This window comes from Typopeltis vanoorti, chromosome 10 (assembly GCF_054136105.1).
Source record: "Typopeltis vanoorti isolate ZY-2024b chromosome 10, IOZ_Tvanoo_1.0, whole genome shotgun sequence".
Lineage (NCBI taxonomy): Eukaryota > Metazoa > Arthropoda > Arachnida > Uropygi > Thelyphonidae > Typopeltis > Typopeltis vanoorti.
Window position 1 is genome coordinate 96,801,723 of NC_143558.1, and position 19,602 is coordinate 96,821,324.

Consider the following 19,602-nt stretch of genomic DNA (forward strand, 5'->3'; position numbering starts at 1 on the left):
CTTAAAAATATTCTCCCTCAAATGAAAAACCCGAGCATAACACACTTGATTTTTCAGTGTATAAGATGCCAACAAACACCGGACGATACTTGTTGGCCTCATCCCATCACCACTCGGCACAAAAAATAGGCATTATTCGTTCTCTACGTGATAGAGCTCAACAGAATATCTACTAAAATAGATAAAAAAAACCATAAATTCGACTACCTCAGCACCATCTTACCAAAGAATGGTTACAACAGAGCATTAGTGAAGAAAATTATACTTCAACTCCCAAGACATTCGGATGAACATGAAAAACAAGATTTCGAAGGAACAGCGATTCTTCCCTACATACAATCAGTCGCTGATAAAATATCAAGGATACTACATCAACAAAAATATGCAGGTTGCCTTCTACTCTCTCAACAAGATCTCTCATCTCCTGAAACCTCCAAAACATCCCCATAAAACTAAAAAAAGTGTCTACAAGATCAACTGTACCTGTCGTTTGTACTACAGACAACAGGCAGGCAGGTCGGGAGAAGTACGCCAATGAGAACACATCAAGGAAGTACAGAGCAGAAAACACAAATCAGGACTGGCAACACATCATCATCATACGTATCAAGGATTTAGGCCTAGTATGGCCTGTTCCGGCCTTAGAAGTCATCGTTGAATCGTTTAAGAGGACGTCCTGGTTTTCTTTTCCCTAATGGCTTGTACTTTAAGGCTTGTTTTGGTAATCTTTCTGTTTTCATTCTTTGAACGTGTTCCATCCATCTATGTTTATATTTTTTAATTTTTTCAATTACTGGTTCTTGGTATTCTTTCATAATATCTTCGTTTCTTTTGTGATCAAATAGGGTATGCTTTGCAGTTTTTCTCATAAAATTCATTTCTGCTGTTATTAATCTTTGTTTGTCTTTTTGTTTTATTGTCCAGATTTCGCTTCCATACATTACGACTGGTAGGGCTAATGTATTGTATACTTTTAGCCTGGTTTGTTTTTGAACTAGGTTTGGTTTAAATATAGAGTTAATTACTCCTGTTATTTTTAAATATTTTGCAATTTTTATGTTTATATCTTTTTCATTTTCATAAGTGATCATACATCCTAGGTAGTTAAATGAATTCACCTGTTCTAAGATCTTGTTATCTAATACTATTTTAGTTCTTGCTGGATCTTGTCCTTTAAAGGCCATAGTTTTTGATTTTTCCGTTGATATTATCATACCATAATCTTTGGATATCTCATTTAGATTTAAAATAGCTTTCTGTAAGTTATCTTCAGAATTTGTAATTATTATTATTTGGTCGTCTGCAAAGAGGAGAGTGTTTAAGTTAACTGTAGAAGAAAGTTTAATTCCTTGATGTAAATTTTTACTCCATTTTATTATTATTTCATTTAAGTAGATATTAAAAAGAGTTGCTGAGAGGGGACATCCCTGTCGGACCCCTTGGTTTATCTCTCTTGTATATGATAGCTCATGATTTAATCTTATTTGTATTTGATTATTTTCATATATACTTCTGACAGCTTTTAGGATATTATTTGGTATTTGTCTTTCTTTTAATATGTTAAATAATATGTTTCTTTTAACTTTGTCAAATGCTTTTTCAGGGCAGCACATACAAGAGAAAACCAACAAAGCATTATGGCAACAAACCAAGAACCAGAAAACAACTTCATAACAAATGCGCGATTTCTATTGTTATTCCTGTATTCAAATATTTTATTATGTACGGTACCTGTTACAACCTGTTTTTATTTATTCATTCAGGTATTTCTTCTAATAATGTGAAACACGATAATTTTCGCAAAACTAGTTGAGTAGTCAAATTATTCCATCCATCTTTCTTTAATGGAAGAATATCAAAAACATTTCTAAAACGTTTACTTAGTGTCTGTAGTGAGACAACAAATAAAACTACACTTATTTCTATTTCATGCTAATGACTGAGTTTGATTTCGTTCGTTTTTCTGTTCTGGAATAGGCAGAACATCAAGAACGTCAGATTTTGGAGGATTTTTGCTGGTAGCTACACAAAATATGAGTGAGAAATGGATTTCCGAGGACAAAAATCCTTTCGTGATTGACCTACTAAGTTTATAACTTGGACTGGAAAAGAAACGACAATACAAAGAGCAGAAATCAATAGGAATTTATCGTTGCTGTGTGACAGGCTGCTGCCTCCCATCTTACGTCGTGACACGAGGGATGTTCGCTGCATTCACCTTGTTCACGAACGTGACGTGGTTCCTGGAGACAAGCGATAGACCGCAACAGACTCTCTGGCTTTCAAAGAGTGGGTCATTGCGGAGCGAGGATATTGATCATTTGGGGGTAGAGGGGAAAGACTATTGCTGTTCACTTTGTTGCGCGTCTTTAATTTGATTACGACTTGTTCGCTCGAGGGTGTGGACTGAACCGAAGAAGTGCTAATGGTCACGGTGGGTAGGCGGGAAATACGCAGTGTCGTCTTTTAGGATAACCTACTTAGTACTAAAGAGCCTTTAACGGATTTTTTTTACGATCGCGAGTCGCATTAAAAGCAAATAAAAATTAGTAGCATTTTAGAAAACGAGAAAAAAATGGATTTTATTTTCTGTTTGATATCTATGGACGCATAATGAATGCCGGTACACAAAACTAAATCTTTGAGCATTCTAATTTGCACGGTGTTTTTATTGCCATTACAATTAATAAAATGAGAAGACATACAACATCCTTCTATTCAGAAGTAATTTTCAAAATCATTCGAGGACTTTATATTCCAACCACAAAGTGGTTTGTCGTGCAATTCCAAATTGCAAACTCATCAGCGCTGTGAACTTAACGAGTTTTATTCTCTCCCACCTTAATATCGGGAATCTACTGACGATTATGAATTCATGAGCTGCTTACCTGTGAAAACGCTGGGAATCTTGGACATGAAGCTTTTGACAGTCTTCACTGGAACACCGTTTTGTTCATCTTGCATCATTTCCACGATCTGCTCCATCTGGAAGTAAATGCAATTCATCAGTGATGTTCTGATCGTATTTTCAGACAAAACAATTCATCCCATCATTACCTTAATGGATATAAACAAAAGGAAAATACATACATCATAATTATAGCAGGGGGAAAGCACAAACAATTAACTGACTCATGATGTAACCAGCGTGGCGTGAATCTTCTCATCGTTATGTTACGGAATAAGCGACGTTATTGAAGTAAGAATCTTCTTTAATAAAGTCTTAGGCAAACTAGACCAGTACCTGTCGTAATTTAATAACGGGTATTATAGGTAAATAAACCGTTCAAAAGTGAGCCTATAAATAAATAGCTAATTCACGTCGCCAAGCGCTGTTTGCATGTACCACTTAGTGCGGAGGTTTCTGAAAATCGATCTGGATGAAATCTACCATGAACAATGAAACCATTAATGGCAGAAAATAGATGCAGTTAGCCCGTAATCATTCTACAAAACCTGCTTAAAATATAGCAATATTTATGCTGGGGAAGGGAAGAGGAATGATGAAGTCAATATATCCAAGTAGTTGTTCTAAACACTGCATTTTAAAATTTTAAATTTAAACAGTTATTGAGTTAATGAAATAGTTGAACAGTTGCTGAAATTCAAAACCTGCAAGATGATATGAAAGAGTTCCTGGTGCATGCGAAACAGAAGAGTGAAAATTGTGACTCTGTTCCAACAGTATGACAGATGCGAGCTGAGACGGAGGAGAGGGATGGCTGCGAATGAGTCAATGGGCAGATTTGCACAGAAGGAATAGTGTGGAGTGAGTTTGATGGAAGGAAGGATTTATAGAAGTTTTGCATTTGAATGATTGGGTGTCAGGAGTCTTGAGAAAGTGTTGTTCAGTGAGAGTTTGGAAGTGCAGAGTCAGGGAAACTAGAATTTTTGTTGGGGTGTCAGTGAGCGTGGGAGAGTGACCGCATTAACTTCAGTGGGCTAAGCAACACAAGAGTGGTTGTGGGATGAAGAGGATTTTGTAGTTCATTTTTACTAAGACACCAGAAATATTCGAAATAAGAGCGAGGAGTTTTGGTCATGGGTTATTTCAACTGGGCCAAACGTTATAGGCATTAGTGAGACTTGGTTAACCGAGAATGATATAGTCATAGGCATAAAATGCAAGGGATAGTGTCTTCATAGAGCACAGAAGGAATAGGACGGGAGGGGGGATTTGCTAATGCTAGCGTAGAAGTGCATCAGAGGACAGTTAATTTAAGGCTGTCTGGTGAGAGACAGAGGCCAACGGGAAATATGTAATTGGTTACTACTATAATCCAGAGGGTATGAAGGAGAATGTAGATGCCATGCTTTGACAAATTAATATGATGAGAATAGGTTGAGTAATTATTATGGGGAAATTCAAATATGGGGACCTGTATTGGGAAGAAGACGGGTCACACGCAGGGGCAGGAAGGAACACCTCAGAGATAATTATCTCTGAAGCGGCATATAATGGAAAGGACACGAGGTTAGAGAGTGATGGATCGGATCACAACATCAGAGAACTCAACACAAACCAATCTAGCTATGGTAGAATGGTTTGCGTTTTCGATGAATGAATAGCATCATTAAACAGGGGGTGTGCAAACAAACAAAAAAAAAAGGTTGTGCAGGGATTATAAAGAAAAAAGTGATAAACATGTCCATGAACATTATACGGCAAGAGGGGTGGCCAGTATGGTAAGGAAGGCCAAAGCTAATTATGAGAGAAAACTATCTGATGAGGCCGAAAGAAATCCTAGAGTTCCTTCGCTATGTGGCAAGTACATGGCGAAATGACTATGGAGAGATATGACTTTAAAAAGAGTTAATGGTAGGGAAGTAACAGAACCAAATCAAATAGTTGAATTACTGAGTGAACATTTTGCATGAGTATACCATCTAGGTGGTGCGCTTGCAATGATAGATGTGACATTGACTGATAGGAGAACAGATGTTGAAAACTGGACGTGTTTATTTACAGAACCTCATTAGGAAAATAGCTGTGGGACTAGATGACATATAAGAGAATTATCAGCTCCTCTGACCAAGCTGTTTAATTTAAGCCTCATATTGGGAAGGTGCAAATGGAGTGGAAAGAGGACAAAATAATCCTTCTGCTTATAGCATCAGTAACGATTTCTAAAGAAGACGGAAGAAGCAAAGTATATGTCACTCAGCATCTCAGAAGTTGTGATTTTCTCCAATTCTTCCATTACTTTAGGGTAATGAAGAAATTGGTCAAAGACAGAATTCAGGATTGAGCGAACAGGAATATAATACTCTATAAGAGGACAACATGGTTCTGTGAAGTGTAAGTTTTGCCTTAGTAATCCGCTTACTTTTTATAATAAATTGACAATGGAGTTGGGTAAGGGAAATGACTACTCAGTGATATCGCTAGATTTATTTGGCAAGATTCCAAACAGAACTCTATTACATAAATTGGAGAAAATGCGGATGGATATAAATCTGGTGACTGGATTAGATGGAGGCTGATAGAAGATATCAAAGAGTAGTTTCTGGAGGAGTTGGGTCAAGGAGAAGGCAAAGAGCTATGCTGTACCGCAGGGCTCAGTACTTGGTCCTCTGTTATTTAATTTATATATCAATGGTATAGGAAATGATTTGACAGCAAAATATTCAGTTCTTTGCTGATGAAACTGGGAAGAGCAATGGTAAATGAAAGTGATGCAAAGACCCTGCAAAAAGACTTAGACTAGCAACATGGGCAAAGGTTAATGCAGTTTAATGTGACCAAGTGTAAGGTGATGCACTTTGGGAAGAGATCAGAAGCTGTGTACTATATCGATGAAACTGAACTGAAGGAAACTGGTGAAATCTGAGACTTAAGAGTTATTGTGAACCGGGAGTTAAAGTTAAGCGATATATTGTAAAGGTAACATCAGATCACGTTGTTGTTAAAGAACACACTAACAAGCGAGATGAAGAGATTGTTGATCCTACGTGTAACAACGCATCTGGACTACTGCGCACAGATCTGGATTCCCGGATTCAATTGGGATGACGAAGTGGTGGAGAAGATCAAGAGTCGAATGACAAAGATTGTGGTAGGTCTGTGGAATGCTCCCTATGAAAACAGATCGGTTTGTTGGCTTCAAAAAAAACAGCTGATAAGAAAAAAGAGGTGATATGACGGAATCATTTTAGTTATTAAAAGGTTTTATAGGATTAATAATGATTTTTTTTCAGTACCTGGTAAGAAGGGAGAGAACAAGGGAAATTGTGAAATTGTTAGTGTGGTTAGCAAGGGTGTTAAGAGTAGAGGTTTTGCTTGCCAGAGGTGGTTTTGAATGCTTCATCAGTGAATGAGTTTAAGGAGAGGTATCATAGGTATTGTGTGAATAATGGATTTCACGCAACGAGTGTTCTGACTATACTTGTATAATAATAATAATAACAACAATATATGACGGAAAACTACCACGATAACTCAGTACTGCCTGATTTCTTGCAAGAAAGGTAGCATTGTAATCCCTAACTTTAAAAACTATTCTGACTCCAGTCAAAATCTATTCCTGCCTGTTGCTGTGACTTTCACATTTGGCTTATCCTGCTACAAACATCTCCACCATCCACATTCTCAAACTTCAAAAATTCCCTCTACCATTTGGGGTATAAACCCCAAATTCGCTCCATCTTAGAATACTGTTCCCACATTTCATAATATACACAGAAATCCATCCTCCTAAGAATGCGTCACGCTATTCAGAAGAGAGAAATCAGTGTAGAAATCATCACTTGCTTAGAGACAAAAGACATTTTCATAGCAAGGGTTCTGCCGAATGAGAGTTCCGTAACTCAGTCGATATCGGTTGGGTTTCAATTCCATCTAGTACGCGATGAACCTGCCGTACTCATACGGAGATGGCTGCATCCACCCCCGCTTCCCGGAAACTGTAGTTTTTCACTTCTCAAAATAGGCAAACCGTCCAGAAGAATACACAGTTCACAGACATAGCAGACAGGGTTAACTGCCATGTGAAACGCAAAAAGCAGATTTCTAAGATTCCAAGGTACTTGGGCCATGATAGGCCTTCGTGTTAAGCTCGATGGCCTAACACGAAGGATCGGAGGTTCTGCCGAATCACGAACAAGTGTAGGTTAACATCCATACGCAGTTCAGCTTCGATTTACCTAAATAACTTCGGCCTTCTCTTTTACCGTCTATCAATGCACTTTGCAGCGCACTTCTCATACATTTCGCCAGGACTACAACTTCCAAGATGTCCAAGAAACACACAAACAGATTTCTTCTTTTTTCCTAATCTACACGGCACTGCTGTGTTATTGGTTTTGAAATTTCTCGTATGGTGTTGATATAAACGTGTATGTATATGTAATCTCATCTAAACGTATTCAAGATCAACCACTACATTAAAACAAACTTAATTCACCATCATTACATCACTTTCAGAAACACAGAATACGAAATAATCTTTTTCTGAAACAGTTTAAAACGCGTCAAAAGCACGTTTTTACACACACACACACACACACACACACACACACACACACACACACACACACACACACACACACACACACTCTCTCCCCTCTATTTTGAAAATCATCCCGCCACTACAGGAAACAACTTACTGAATTATTTACGAAGATGGTTGTGTTACTATTTTTGTGGGTTCCGCTCAAGTGACGCTTTTGTTTGGAGTGGCCAAACACTATCACAACTGTAGACCCTTCTAATCCCCGGTATCACCAGCACAAAAACAAAAGTGCCGAAAGCCAAAACACACTACAGAAATTCCCTGCTGTTCCATTAAGAAGAAATATAGATCCAAAATAGATGATGTCAGAGCAAAAAAAAGACATCTGGACAATAATTCCCTGCAAAACATTCAAAATAAAAATTAGACGTTGAACTCCATAAATATTACACATCCCCATATATCTCCCAGGTGGGACACCTACCAGATGGAATTCAAATTTCCTCTTCTAAATGGATCATAAACTCTCCATGAGTTATTTTTTTCTGAATATGTAACAAAAAGTGCATCGAAATGCTTGCGACTTGAAATAAAGACCTAAAATCTCTCTCTCTTTTCCTCAGAAACTCTCTCAAAACCTTTAACTCCCCAACTAGCTAACTAGGAGCTCAAATCTAAATGCTGTCTACAGAGATAAGCTTCTTTCCTTCTCATACACGATTTCTAAAATTCAAACTAGTGTTCAGAGAGAAATTGCTTTAATAACATTGGCTTCACCCAAAATGAAATAAATATGCACACTCACTAAAGGCGTTTGAAATAATAGCGAGCAAGGAAGTGATAGAGCTATCACATTCATAAATCGTTTTGCCAATAAAAGGATTTCGATTATAGAGAAAAAGTGGGAAATAAAATTATTATATCAGGCTGTTTTGCTAATAAAATTGTACCAAAAATATATCCAATTTTTTTTCATACATCAGTCTTAAACGCAAAACTACTTTAATGAAGCATACTGAATTATTATAATTAGTTCTCATCGTTTTGCAAATCAAAATCATAACAAGTGCTAAAAATACCTTGTACCTATGACTAGTGGAACAAAACAGTCCTGAGCTTTATTGCATTAAGATGGTGGCTACATTCGTTCAGGTCTTTGTATAACTGTTTACATGCAATAAAGGGTGAAAGTGTCAGAGGTCTCTAACACTTTCAACTATTCTTTTTTTTTTTTTGGATTTTCGATGTTTCCGATGTTTTCGCTGGAACTCTCCAAGAACACGATCAAGTGATGCTACTTAAACATCCAAGTGTATTAAAAGTTATCATGCATTTTATTAAATTTCACCTAATTTTTTTTTTGGAGGGGGGCTTAAATATTTTCTGGATATATCATTATGTTTAGCCTACTTTTTCCGCTACAAATGGTCCAACTGAAAATAAAATTGCAATTCATCAAGATTTTAATAGAGTAACAAATGTTACATTTCACGTAGGGAATTATAAATATCGGTTTGCATGGTTTTTCCAAATGTTTGCTAATAAAATTACTCCGATTCAAATCAAAATTGAAACACTTGGTCATCATCTCAGCTTATCCAAAATTTCATATTGTGTATTAAATTCTATTGATTCAGAATGGATTTGTTGCAATACTTGCGGTAGGTTTTGTTCATTTGTGTCCCTGCAAGATGCTCAAATTGCAATGCCACCACAATCAAGAATAATTTTTAAACAGACTTTTGGGGCAGAATCCGGTCTGAAAGGGCGGAGGAAGGGCTATCTATACAGAAGAGAAAAAAAAGGAGGCAACAGTCGCCTGTTTGTTTATTACAGAGACGAGGAAAACAATCCTATTCTTGGTGTTTTAATTAAATCTTATGAACACGTAATGGCAATCACCAATGTCAACTATGATATTGACAACACAAACGTGGCATCCATTCTGCAATTACAAGCAGACTTAAAGTGTCTGTATTATTAATATTATTACACATTTCCCTTCATTCGTTAGCGTCATTACTATAAAGTATATATAATTAATTTTAGTTCACTGAACAAGAAGAAGAGGAATATATTTTAAAACTAAACTCGTCTAAATTCAACAAACAGTGCTCGGTAGATACATGTAACTATGATAACTGTTGATAATTATTCAGAAGAAAAACTGAAATTAATATAAAAGAAAAAAAAAACAGTTCTTGTCTTACTTCGTTTTTTGTTCTTTCTAAATCATCAGTTACCAGCTTTACAAATACCAACTCCTATTTCTTAAACTGTTTGATGAATTTTGATTGAAATTAGTATACGATATACTTTCTACATTATTAAATTCCCATATTGTTTTCGATTCAAATTGGACAATTTCATTTATTATTTATATATCCCAGTTATATGCCGCTTATTTAATATCGTTGCAGTCCTACATTCTTGGCCTTTACTTTCTGCTTACGTCAAATTATGAAATACGCACGAGATGGATACATACGAAAAGGGTTGGAAAGTTCTGAAAAACACCCCCAAGTTTCATTAAATTAATAATTTGCTCTTTTTTTTAGGATATATAAGAGCCACGCCAATTCCTTTACGTGATTATCACAACTTTTCAGCTCACCCTCGTAAAAATCTTCCCTTTATATCCATGGGGTCGAGATGTTCTTCCTTTTCATTTCTAAATAACACACGTGAACCAATACTGAAACGTTATACGAGCGAACACTGTTTGTGCGGTTAATATTAGCCTGCAATATATTTTATTGTTTTTATTAACGGCGATTAATTCTTTAAAAGATTATAAAATAAATGTTTGCTTCTGGACTTAAATGAAGCTCAATAAAAATGCAACAAAAAGCTGATTTTTTAAAGTTATATCATTCCATTTATGCAGCATTTTAGTTTCCTGTGGTATTAAACAGGACTTGACCCATAAAGTTTGCTCTTTCACAGCTGTAAATGGGTCATCTAATCTGGGTAATGAATCCGAAATTATAAACGTGAATGCTCCAGGCTTCTTCTGTTGAATAAAGGAAACCAGTTAGCCAAGCATAACTGAAATTTAAGGGTGTTCTACAATTCAAAATGAATCCTAATACTCCATAAATAGCGCTATGTGAATGCAAGAGTTTCTCATAGACCAAACAGTCTGCTGATAAAGATTTGTTGCTTCATTCTCCTAGAGATCGCATTATTGCAGAACTCGACATATCTGAAATCATGCAAACATTTCCCAAAAGACTCGTTAAAGCGTTAAACTTCATATCGTCTGAAAACTTTGCTGAATAGTATGAAACTACCGTCTGCTTCTCTTATATTGTATCATCAATATATAATAAATAGCAGCGTTATGAATTTTGAGCTCTCCGTGCAACAAAGGTTTCGATGGCTCCCGAGAGAACTTTCATTAGACCCACTTTGTTCTCGCTTATCCCCCCCCCCCTCCCAAAGCCTCGCACTACAAGTTTACGAAGTATAGTACGAGTACTTGCATTACTGTGGGTAAATTTAATTAGAAAGAGTTGTATGTAGAGCACCATACGTGTAGATATTTAGAAATACCAGGATATTTCTAAGGGGCTATTTAAGGAGACGAACGCTCTGTCCGCTCACTTGGCTATAGTCTTCGAGAGAGAGAGAGATTTATATAATTATTCTTGACATTCTTAAATAAGTTGTTATGTATGATAAAAAGACCAAATGTTCAGCAAAATACTGTCCGAGAAGACTTCGCCTGTGTGGCAGCACGTGCGAAGGCATCAAAATATTCGAATGAGCAGCACTTTTTTAAACCTCTTCAGACCTTCACTTTTACTCGAATCCTGTTTTTTCTGGTATTCACTGTTTTATGTTAATTGGTTGTTCTATAAATATAATAGCATGATCCCAATATGTATCTAAACGTTGGCATTTCGTGTTGATAAATATAAGCGGAAATATTAGTTTCTGTGAAATCCAGCTACAAAAAATTGTAAACCTGTTATTGCAAATCCGTTCACAATGAAATGCCTTCAGTAAAGGTAGTGGTCTTACATCCACGCTAGCCTGGTTGGCCGAGTGGTTAGCGTATCCGTTCTCCTGCCAAGGGCATTAATGTTTGGGATTGCCCTACTAACCAATTACCATATGTACTGCTGGGACCTGTGTTCTGGCACATTATGACCTTTGATGTCCTTGTGCCATAAAAATCAAATAAAAAAATCACATCCAGCGACAATAATCATTATCACCAGCCTTTCGCGAACGTCAATGATACAGCGGAATGCGAACCCATGGCCTATCGGTTTGACAGCGGCGACGGTGTTTGCTTGACCAACCAGGATAGCTTATGAATTACTTAATTTTTAGAACTATTATGAAGGAACAGAATAAGTTCGATTATAATAAGTGATGAATAGAGAGAGATGATTTGTAATAATGCATTCTCAAAGAAGAAAAACAGTAAGTCCAATTACAAGATTTCATTTTTTTTGAGTGATATTTGCCGTTTGTTTGAAAGTACGAGTATTTTGTGAAAATTTTATATACGGTGTCGAAAATTTACTATAAAGATCGAGATAATTTTAAGATCATTACCAATCTATTTATCTCACCCATCTTCGCCTGCTTAAAATAACAATATAAGAAGAAAAGCCGCATAGAAAACATCATAGTTCTTTCCTGTAAATGAAGCCTCACTGCAAATCTCAACTGTTATGTAAGAAAGCTACATCACAAGTGACTTAACGGGATAAAGGAATTTTAAAGGATGGTAAACGGGTTTTTTTTTTTTTTTTTTTTTGATAATTCGGGACTAAATTTAAAAAGAGTAGCCTGGTTACGACTTACCTAAAAGCAATTGTAGTCAAATAATTAATGTTACTCTCATTTTAATCACTTAGGTGGAAGAAACGAACGATTCCTAAATATGGTTGTATTTCACTAACGTTGCTTCTCCACTTCGTTATCTGAATACTGATGATTAGAAATTACTTCAAGTTTGTGATTTGGGATAGAGGTGGTTGGTAATACTTGGTTATTAAGGAAATTTTACTCATGAAATGTAGAACAGCCATTGTTAATTGATAATCCAGTCCCTAGTTTAGTTTAAATCATAAAATAGTAAGTGATAGTATCACACTGAATCATAATTACTAGCGAGTACTAACTGGATTAACATTTATTTTTGTTGTCATCATTATCATGATTTAAATTTCCTTTTTATTCATTGTATTTCGAAAGGCATTTATTTTGCAGCCTTAAAAAAGAAAAACAAAATCAGTCAATGGTATGTACGTAGATATCGTACATATCTACGTACATATCTATTGCAGAAAACTACGTGTCCAAAGCACCATTTTGATAAGTGGTTTTCTGACTTTTAAAAGAACCATTGATGGTCACTCTCGACAGGTTTTTATGAAAATCATCCCCATGGGTGATTTTATGAAAATCACCCATGGGGATGATTTTATGAAAAGAACTTGACAAAATTATAAAGCAGTATGTAAAATAATTGCTCTTAGAACTTAAATAATTTTTTGTCCCGAACGTATCCTACCTCTTGTTAAAGTTCCAAAAATTTACGTGTGATGGGAAAATGGTTGGTTCATTCATAAGCAGAAATAATTGATAACAATATGATACAGATTGCAATGGCAAGCTGTAAGAGAGTTAAAAAAGTGCGTCGATTATTCAAACAGGACTTCTGAGTCCTGCTGATTTGAAGGTTTGCAAAAGTTTGCTAAAGTTTTAACTCCACATTATAAATATTCGAACGAATAAATGAATAAAAGCAGTATTATTGTAGAGAAACTACTAGTCAAGAAAATTATATATATATATATATATATATATATATATATATATATATATATATATATATATATATATACAGGGTGTTCGGGATAAATTTGACAGTTTCGTAAGGAAAAAGAAAATCTTCTTTGTATCTATTAAATTTAATGAATTGACAAAAAAACATTACAGGCAGAGTTAATTACAATACTATCAACAAGATTTACTCAAAATAACCACCATTAGCATCGATCACAGCTTCAATTCTGCTTCGGAACCTCGAACAAGCTGATGCTACAGTCTCCCTGGGAAGGGCCGCAAAAACTGTTTTAATTTTATCCATTAACTGGGCTTTTGTATTACTGGAAGTGCGATTGGTGTCTTTTTCAACTGCGCCCCATACAAAATAATCCATGGGGTTAAGGTCTGGGGAGTTTGGAGGCCAAACATTTGGACTGGTGAAGTCGTAGAAATTTTCAGACAACCATTTTTGACTTTTCCCAGAGGTGTGGCAAGGGGCCGAATCCTGCTGCCATACATACGGCCTACCATTGGCTACCCTTGTTATCCAGGGCTTGACTACAGTTAGCAACTCCACGAACAAAGCCCGAATTCCAATGCCAGGGTTCTTCAACACCTGTTCCTGCAGATTTGCGAGGAATTCTGCTGTACGAACGCAATCAGATCGTCTGCTAGGGATCTTTCTTCTTGCTACATCCTCGTAGTCACCATTGCAAGTCTCTAGTTCATGCCTGATTGTTTTTACTGTATTCAGGGAGCATTGGGCAGCAGTCGTAATATCCTTATTTTGATGGCGGGCACGAATCATCATGATACAAGTTATTCTCTTCCATGATTCAGGTGGGTTCCAGCTATCCATCCTTTCTGACATCTTGTATATGAATGAAGAAGGGTCCAAACTTTTAAATGAAGAGAAGTGTGTGTTAATACATGTAACTTACGGAAAAATATAATTAATTATAAATATGTCAAATTTATCCCGAACACCCTGTATATATAATATTTTTTTTTAACTTGGGGATATTGTATATTAGGATAACCAAGTAATTTTATAAACTTGGTTATTTTTACTCCTAATCCCAAGCCAGGAAAAGAGAGACAGCATGTCGAAATTTCCTAACAGACAGAACGTGATGAGCCCTAAACTTGAGATTAGGAGTAAAAATAACCAAGTTCATAAAATTACTTGGTTATCCTAATATATATATATATAAAGAAAAATACGAACAAACATTTTAAAAAAGAATGAACTATGCATTAAAGAAAAAAAATGAAGTGCTTAAAACAAAACAAAACCTTAGGAATTCAATGGAAAAGTTTGAAGAAAATAGTAATTCAGCAAGGCAAATATGTAGTGAAGTTGTCTGAAAAGATAGAAAAATAATCCGAACTTCATGGTGGGCTCAAGAATTTAAAATAGACTGTCCAGCCAGGAAAAGAGAGACAGCATGTCGAAATTTCCTAACAGACAGAACGTGATGAGCCCTAAAAGAATACAGGAACTATGAAAAATAAATGTTAAAAAATATGATGGGAAGACTTCGCTAAGAATATAGAAGATAAATATCATGAATATGGCAGATTTTTCTGCAAGTTATTGAAACAGTTTATAAATATAGAGGAATGAACAGAGTAAAAGAAGGTAGAAAAGACAAAAATTACATCGTAGCTTCGGATAAAGATACGAAATGTCTAGAGTAACTATTTGGAATGATTGCTAAATGAAACAAGTAGTGACAACAAAGGGGTAGAAAATACACAAGGGGAATGGAAGCAGGGATACACATCAATACCTGAAGTAGAAAACGACATCAAAAACCTGGAAAGTGAAGTAGATGATATTCGACTCGAAATGCTCAAATATGAAAATGTAAAATTCTGTAATGACCACACTGCATAATCAGAAGCCCTGGTCAGAGGGTCGAATTTTTAGGTGATTGGGTAGAGCTCTCATAGTATTCATCTATAAAAAGGGAAAATAAAACTATGTAAGAACTGCAGTAGCATTTCATTATTGAGTATTTCAGGTAAGGTTTATATTAGTATACTTCAGAAGAGAATAAGAAAAGTTTTGGAAGAACAAGACGAGTTCGGGCCAAACAGAGTTGTCAGGATCAGATTTTCCCTTTAAGACGAATAGTTGAGAAACCATTCAGTCTAGTTCTTTACTTTATGCAGATGATGATATACTCTTAAATCTAGTAGAAGTCTGCAGGATTCCTTATCTATAAATTAAATAACAGCTGTAACAAATTTGGCGTGAAATTCTTACAAAAAACACCAAAAATATGAAAATAGGCAGGAACACAAAAAACGTCAACTGCATTCTCAATGGGTAAAGTATAGAATACTTAAAATATTTAAGCACAATTTTAATGAAGAGGGCAAATTAAATGTGCGAATAGACGACAGAATAAGCAACTCTAGTATGGTAGGAAGCCAAGTGAATATTTATATGCGAGAAGAGAGAAATTAGCCAAACCACTAAACTAGCGGTATACAAGAGAGCGTTTCAAACCAATTTTAACTTAAGAATCTGAGAATTGTGTTAGAAACCCCTTGATCAAGGACTAGACAGAATCATATGTAGAATCATTAAATGTGAAGAATATTAAGAAGGTACCTAACATCGTTAGTATTCAAGAATAGGGCAAAGTCGTTTGGCCACTTAAGCAGAATGGGAGAGGAGAGGTTAGTAAAATTGGTGTTTGATGCCAAGATGGTAACTAAAACAGACAGAGAAAAACCGAGATTTAGGAAGATTAAAGCAGTTAGAGCCCTAGAAAAGTGTTTTTAATTTTTTCGACTGCGATCCACAGTAATTTACATCATAAACACACACACATGCACTCACTACATATAATAAAGTAAGAAAAAACCTAATAAAGTTAATAACAAAGCTGATGTTATTAGCATTTAATTACAACATAAATGCAGAAACTTAAAATAAACAATAGGAAAATAAAAATGAGAAAATAAATTATTTAATGTGTGAGAAATTTGGTTGTCATAAAACATAGAAGGATTCGTAGGAATAAACAAATTTTTTTATCATCATATCTATTCTTTCTGAAGAACGGAAAAATATCCCTGTAAAGTGAAAAGCATCTCCTTCCTAAAAGAAAAGCCACAATACTGCTGCAGATGAGAGAATAATAAGTTGTATTATTGTATCACTAAATACTGTATAGCGACAATTGGAGTCTATGTACTATATGGAGCGACAATTGGAGATAAACTGGAATGAAAACGACTCTGCATAATAAAAACAACCCTCCCACCCCCAAAAATGCACTAAACTGTATACAGGCAATCAAAACGGAGTTATTTAGCGGTAAACACAGTATCTAAATACGTTGACCTAACAATAAACTTCGAATTTTCAAACGTGAGTGCATCTGTTCATAATGTAGTCACTTGGGGCAGAAATCAACTGATATATGTTGGGCAAAATTTCAAGAGCAAATAAAAATTACATACATACAAATTAAAAATCAACATTTCGTTTAAATTTTTTATATACTTAACAATTCATCATCATCATCGTAGGTGGCATCTTCGTATTGAAGGTTCGCAATTATGGATCTATCCATAATACAACACGGGGCTAATACTGCACAAGGGCCCCAAGCTCAGGGGAAAAGTTCCCTATATATTTTTGACTGTAAATGCGTTGTGTTCAGGGGCCGATTTATCTCTTCTGAGGGACGAATAACCCGAGTTTCCAGGTGAAAAAATCCTCTGCCTCCGTATGAAATCGGCTAATTCACCTTTAGTCGAAAGAGTATCCAGATAAAGGTGCCTCACGTCAAGGACGGGAATCGAACCCAGGTCTTTTTAACCCAAGGGCTTCGTCTATACCGGTTGAGCTACGGAGGCTCTTGAGACAGTTCACCAATACTAATTTTAGAAATAAAATTTAATCGAGACATTCAGACTAGAATGCTATATGTTTTAAAACAAACTCTGTAAAAGTATGCCCGCTCGATGCGGAAGAACCCATAAAAACACCGTTAAAAATTCCTGGTTGAATGAAACACGCGGAATCTGACGTGACACTGCCTGGCGTGAACGTGTAAAGCAACGAAATCTGTTCGATACATTCCGATATTGACCATTCTATTTTATTTAAAACAGTGTGGTTTACACCAGCTACACTGACGTCAACACTCACTAACGGGTTGTTACTTGCAGTTTGAAACTGCCCCAGAAAACCAAAATAATATTATGATTCAACATCATTAGGGTCCTAACGAATATATTATTATTATTATTATTATTATTATTATTATTATTATTAAGAGAGACCTGCGTGGATTTGGATAGTTATCGAGGGAGGCCACACACTCTCACCTGTTGTTATACCCAGGCCTCGACAAATTTTGCAAAAACCTACTCGCCATGCAGAAAAAAAAAAAAGAAAAAAAAAAGGTACTCACCCAAGACTCCCCATATTTTGTTAAATAATATGTCATTATGTCCTAATAAGCCAACAGGAGTTCCTTGGTTTATCATTTACCCAAATGCAAACATTTTGTTTGCATTTGGGAGGATAAACCAAGGTGTAAGCAAACAAATTTGTTTGCTTACACCTTAATTAGATCTAACACTCTTTGTTTATCACCAGTTTGACCTTGAGGTCCTTCCGACATACGCTGCCTGAGGAGCATGTAATACCATCATAGTATCCTACACGTTACTTAACGATAATAAAGAATTTGACAAGGACATCTTTTGTTCAAAATAATTTATAAAATCACTGATGGTTTGGGCCATCAATATTTCGAATTGGCTAAGGGTGGAGATTGAAGGTCCTAACACTCTCTAACAGTTAGATTGGGATAAAATAGCTTCGTCTACTCCCCTATGGGGAATGAATAAAACTCGATAGCGGATTTTGTGTGTGTGTGTGTTTTGGTTTTTACAGATACACGGGTTAAAAGTCACACTCATCTTGCCAGTAGATCCCAAAATGAAAGATTTTGATGAAAATCATTAATAAGAAACGGATTTAATTAAGTAAAAAACATTGAACCCTTTAGTTTTAGTCATCAGAAAACATTACTTTAAAAATTGTCACTCTTCAAGCCTTTTTGACCTTCACAAAATGAAATGTCAAAATTCTCTTCCTGCTACCACTTTTATATTAGAAATTCTAGATTAATGATGGAAAGTTAATCATGCACTGCCATAGCCCTGTACACTCCCGGAGGATACACACCAAGGATTTGATTATTTTTAGATTTGTCTGATATATTTGAATTTATTATATTCACTGTACAATTTTCATTGCCTAGATTACAATTAGTGAATCAGACGCATCGCTTGATTGATACATTCGGTTTATTTCAGTGTTCAAAAATGGTGTTTTGTATTTACACCTGCCACATCGTACATCTCTAGAAATACAAGAAATAAGACATAATCTGTAGCAGTAGTGTTTTCCCCTAATATGAAGAAGAACTTTATATGTAAGAGTGCTGTTTGAAGCCGTCATTTTTTGAAGAGAGTTTAAAAAATAGAATCCAATACGGAGTCACACTCAAAAGATATTTGGCTTCTCAACAATGGCTACAAGTTTCAAAAAAAGTTTTTGGTTTTTGGATATGAGCGTCACGACAGTTGACTGGTCTCCACAGAGCTCTGAACTGATCCCTATTGAGCATTTTTGGGGTGAACTGAAGTGTCGGTAAGGTCAAGGGAAGTCCGCCCCACATCGGTCCAGGACCCATTACATGCTCAAAGGAAGAATGGTCCAAAATTCCCATTGATTGCTATCGCACGCTTTTGGAAAGTATGCTCCGTAGGACTGTTGCAGTCATCGCAGAGAATGGAGGTCTCACATCTTATTAAGGTGGGCGACATGGCTGTTCCTCGCACCATAGTGCGAGGAACAGCCATGTCGCCATAAACTTCTTTCCAAGTAGTGCACCCAAACCTAGTGGAGTCGCTTCGTACTAACTGCAGTAGTGTCATCTCATGGCCAGTTCAGAAACCTTCTTTCATTGCACAATGTATATTCCATCTGAATGGCAAACTGAAATAAACATTACTTCCGGGTTTTGTTCTTTTCGTGTCTATTGCCAAATAAGACTGCACTGTGATATTCTGAAAGATTTTATTACAATAATGAGAACGCTTAAATGCCATGGATGTCGCCGAGCTATTCGATGTTTCGTCTCAGAACAAGTAGTGAACTGCGCGTTTACTAAGTATGGTCTTATGATTTAATACAAACATGTCGCACACTAATTGAGTTCAGCTGATGAGAGTCCTGCTTCTTTCCTGTGTAAAATGCTTTTCGCCTGAGAGAAAGAGAAAATTAAACACACTTGACGGAAGCAAGTGACTGCAAAATGAA

General features: G+C 35.9%; 1 protein-coding gene across 1 annotated transcript in view; it reads right to left on the reverse strand.

Moving 5' to 3' along the window:
* Positions 1-19,602, reverse strand: part of LOC150102612 (regulator of G protein signaling 7-like) — a 463,836-nt gene that overhangs the window by 363,472 nt on the left and 80,762 nt on the right. Inside the window, exon 2 of the mRNA XM_090398711.1 lies at positions 2,889-2,985. Within this exon, the coding sequence (XP_090254837.1) occupies positions 2,889-2,985 (97 nt within the window). The remainder of the gene's footprint in view (positions 1-2,888; positions 2,986-19,602) is intronic.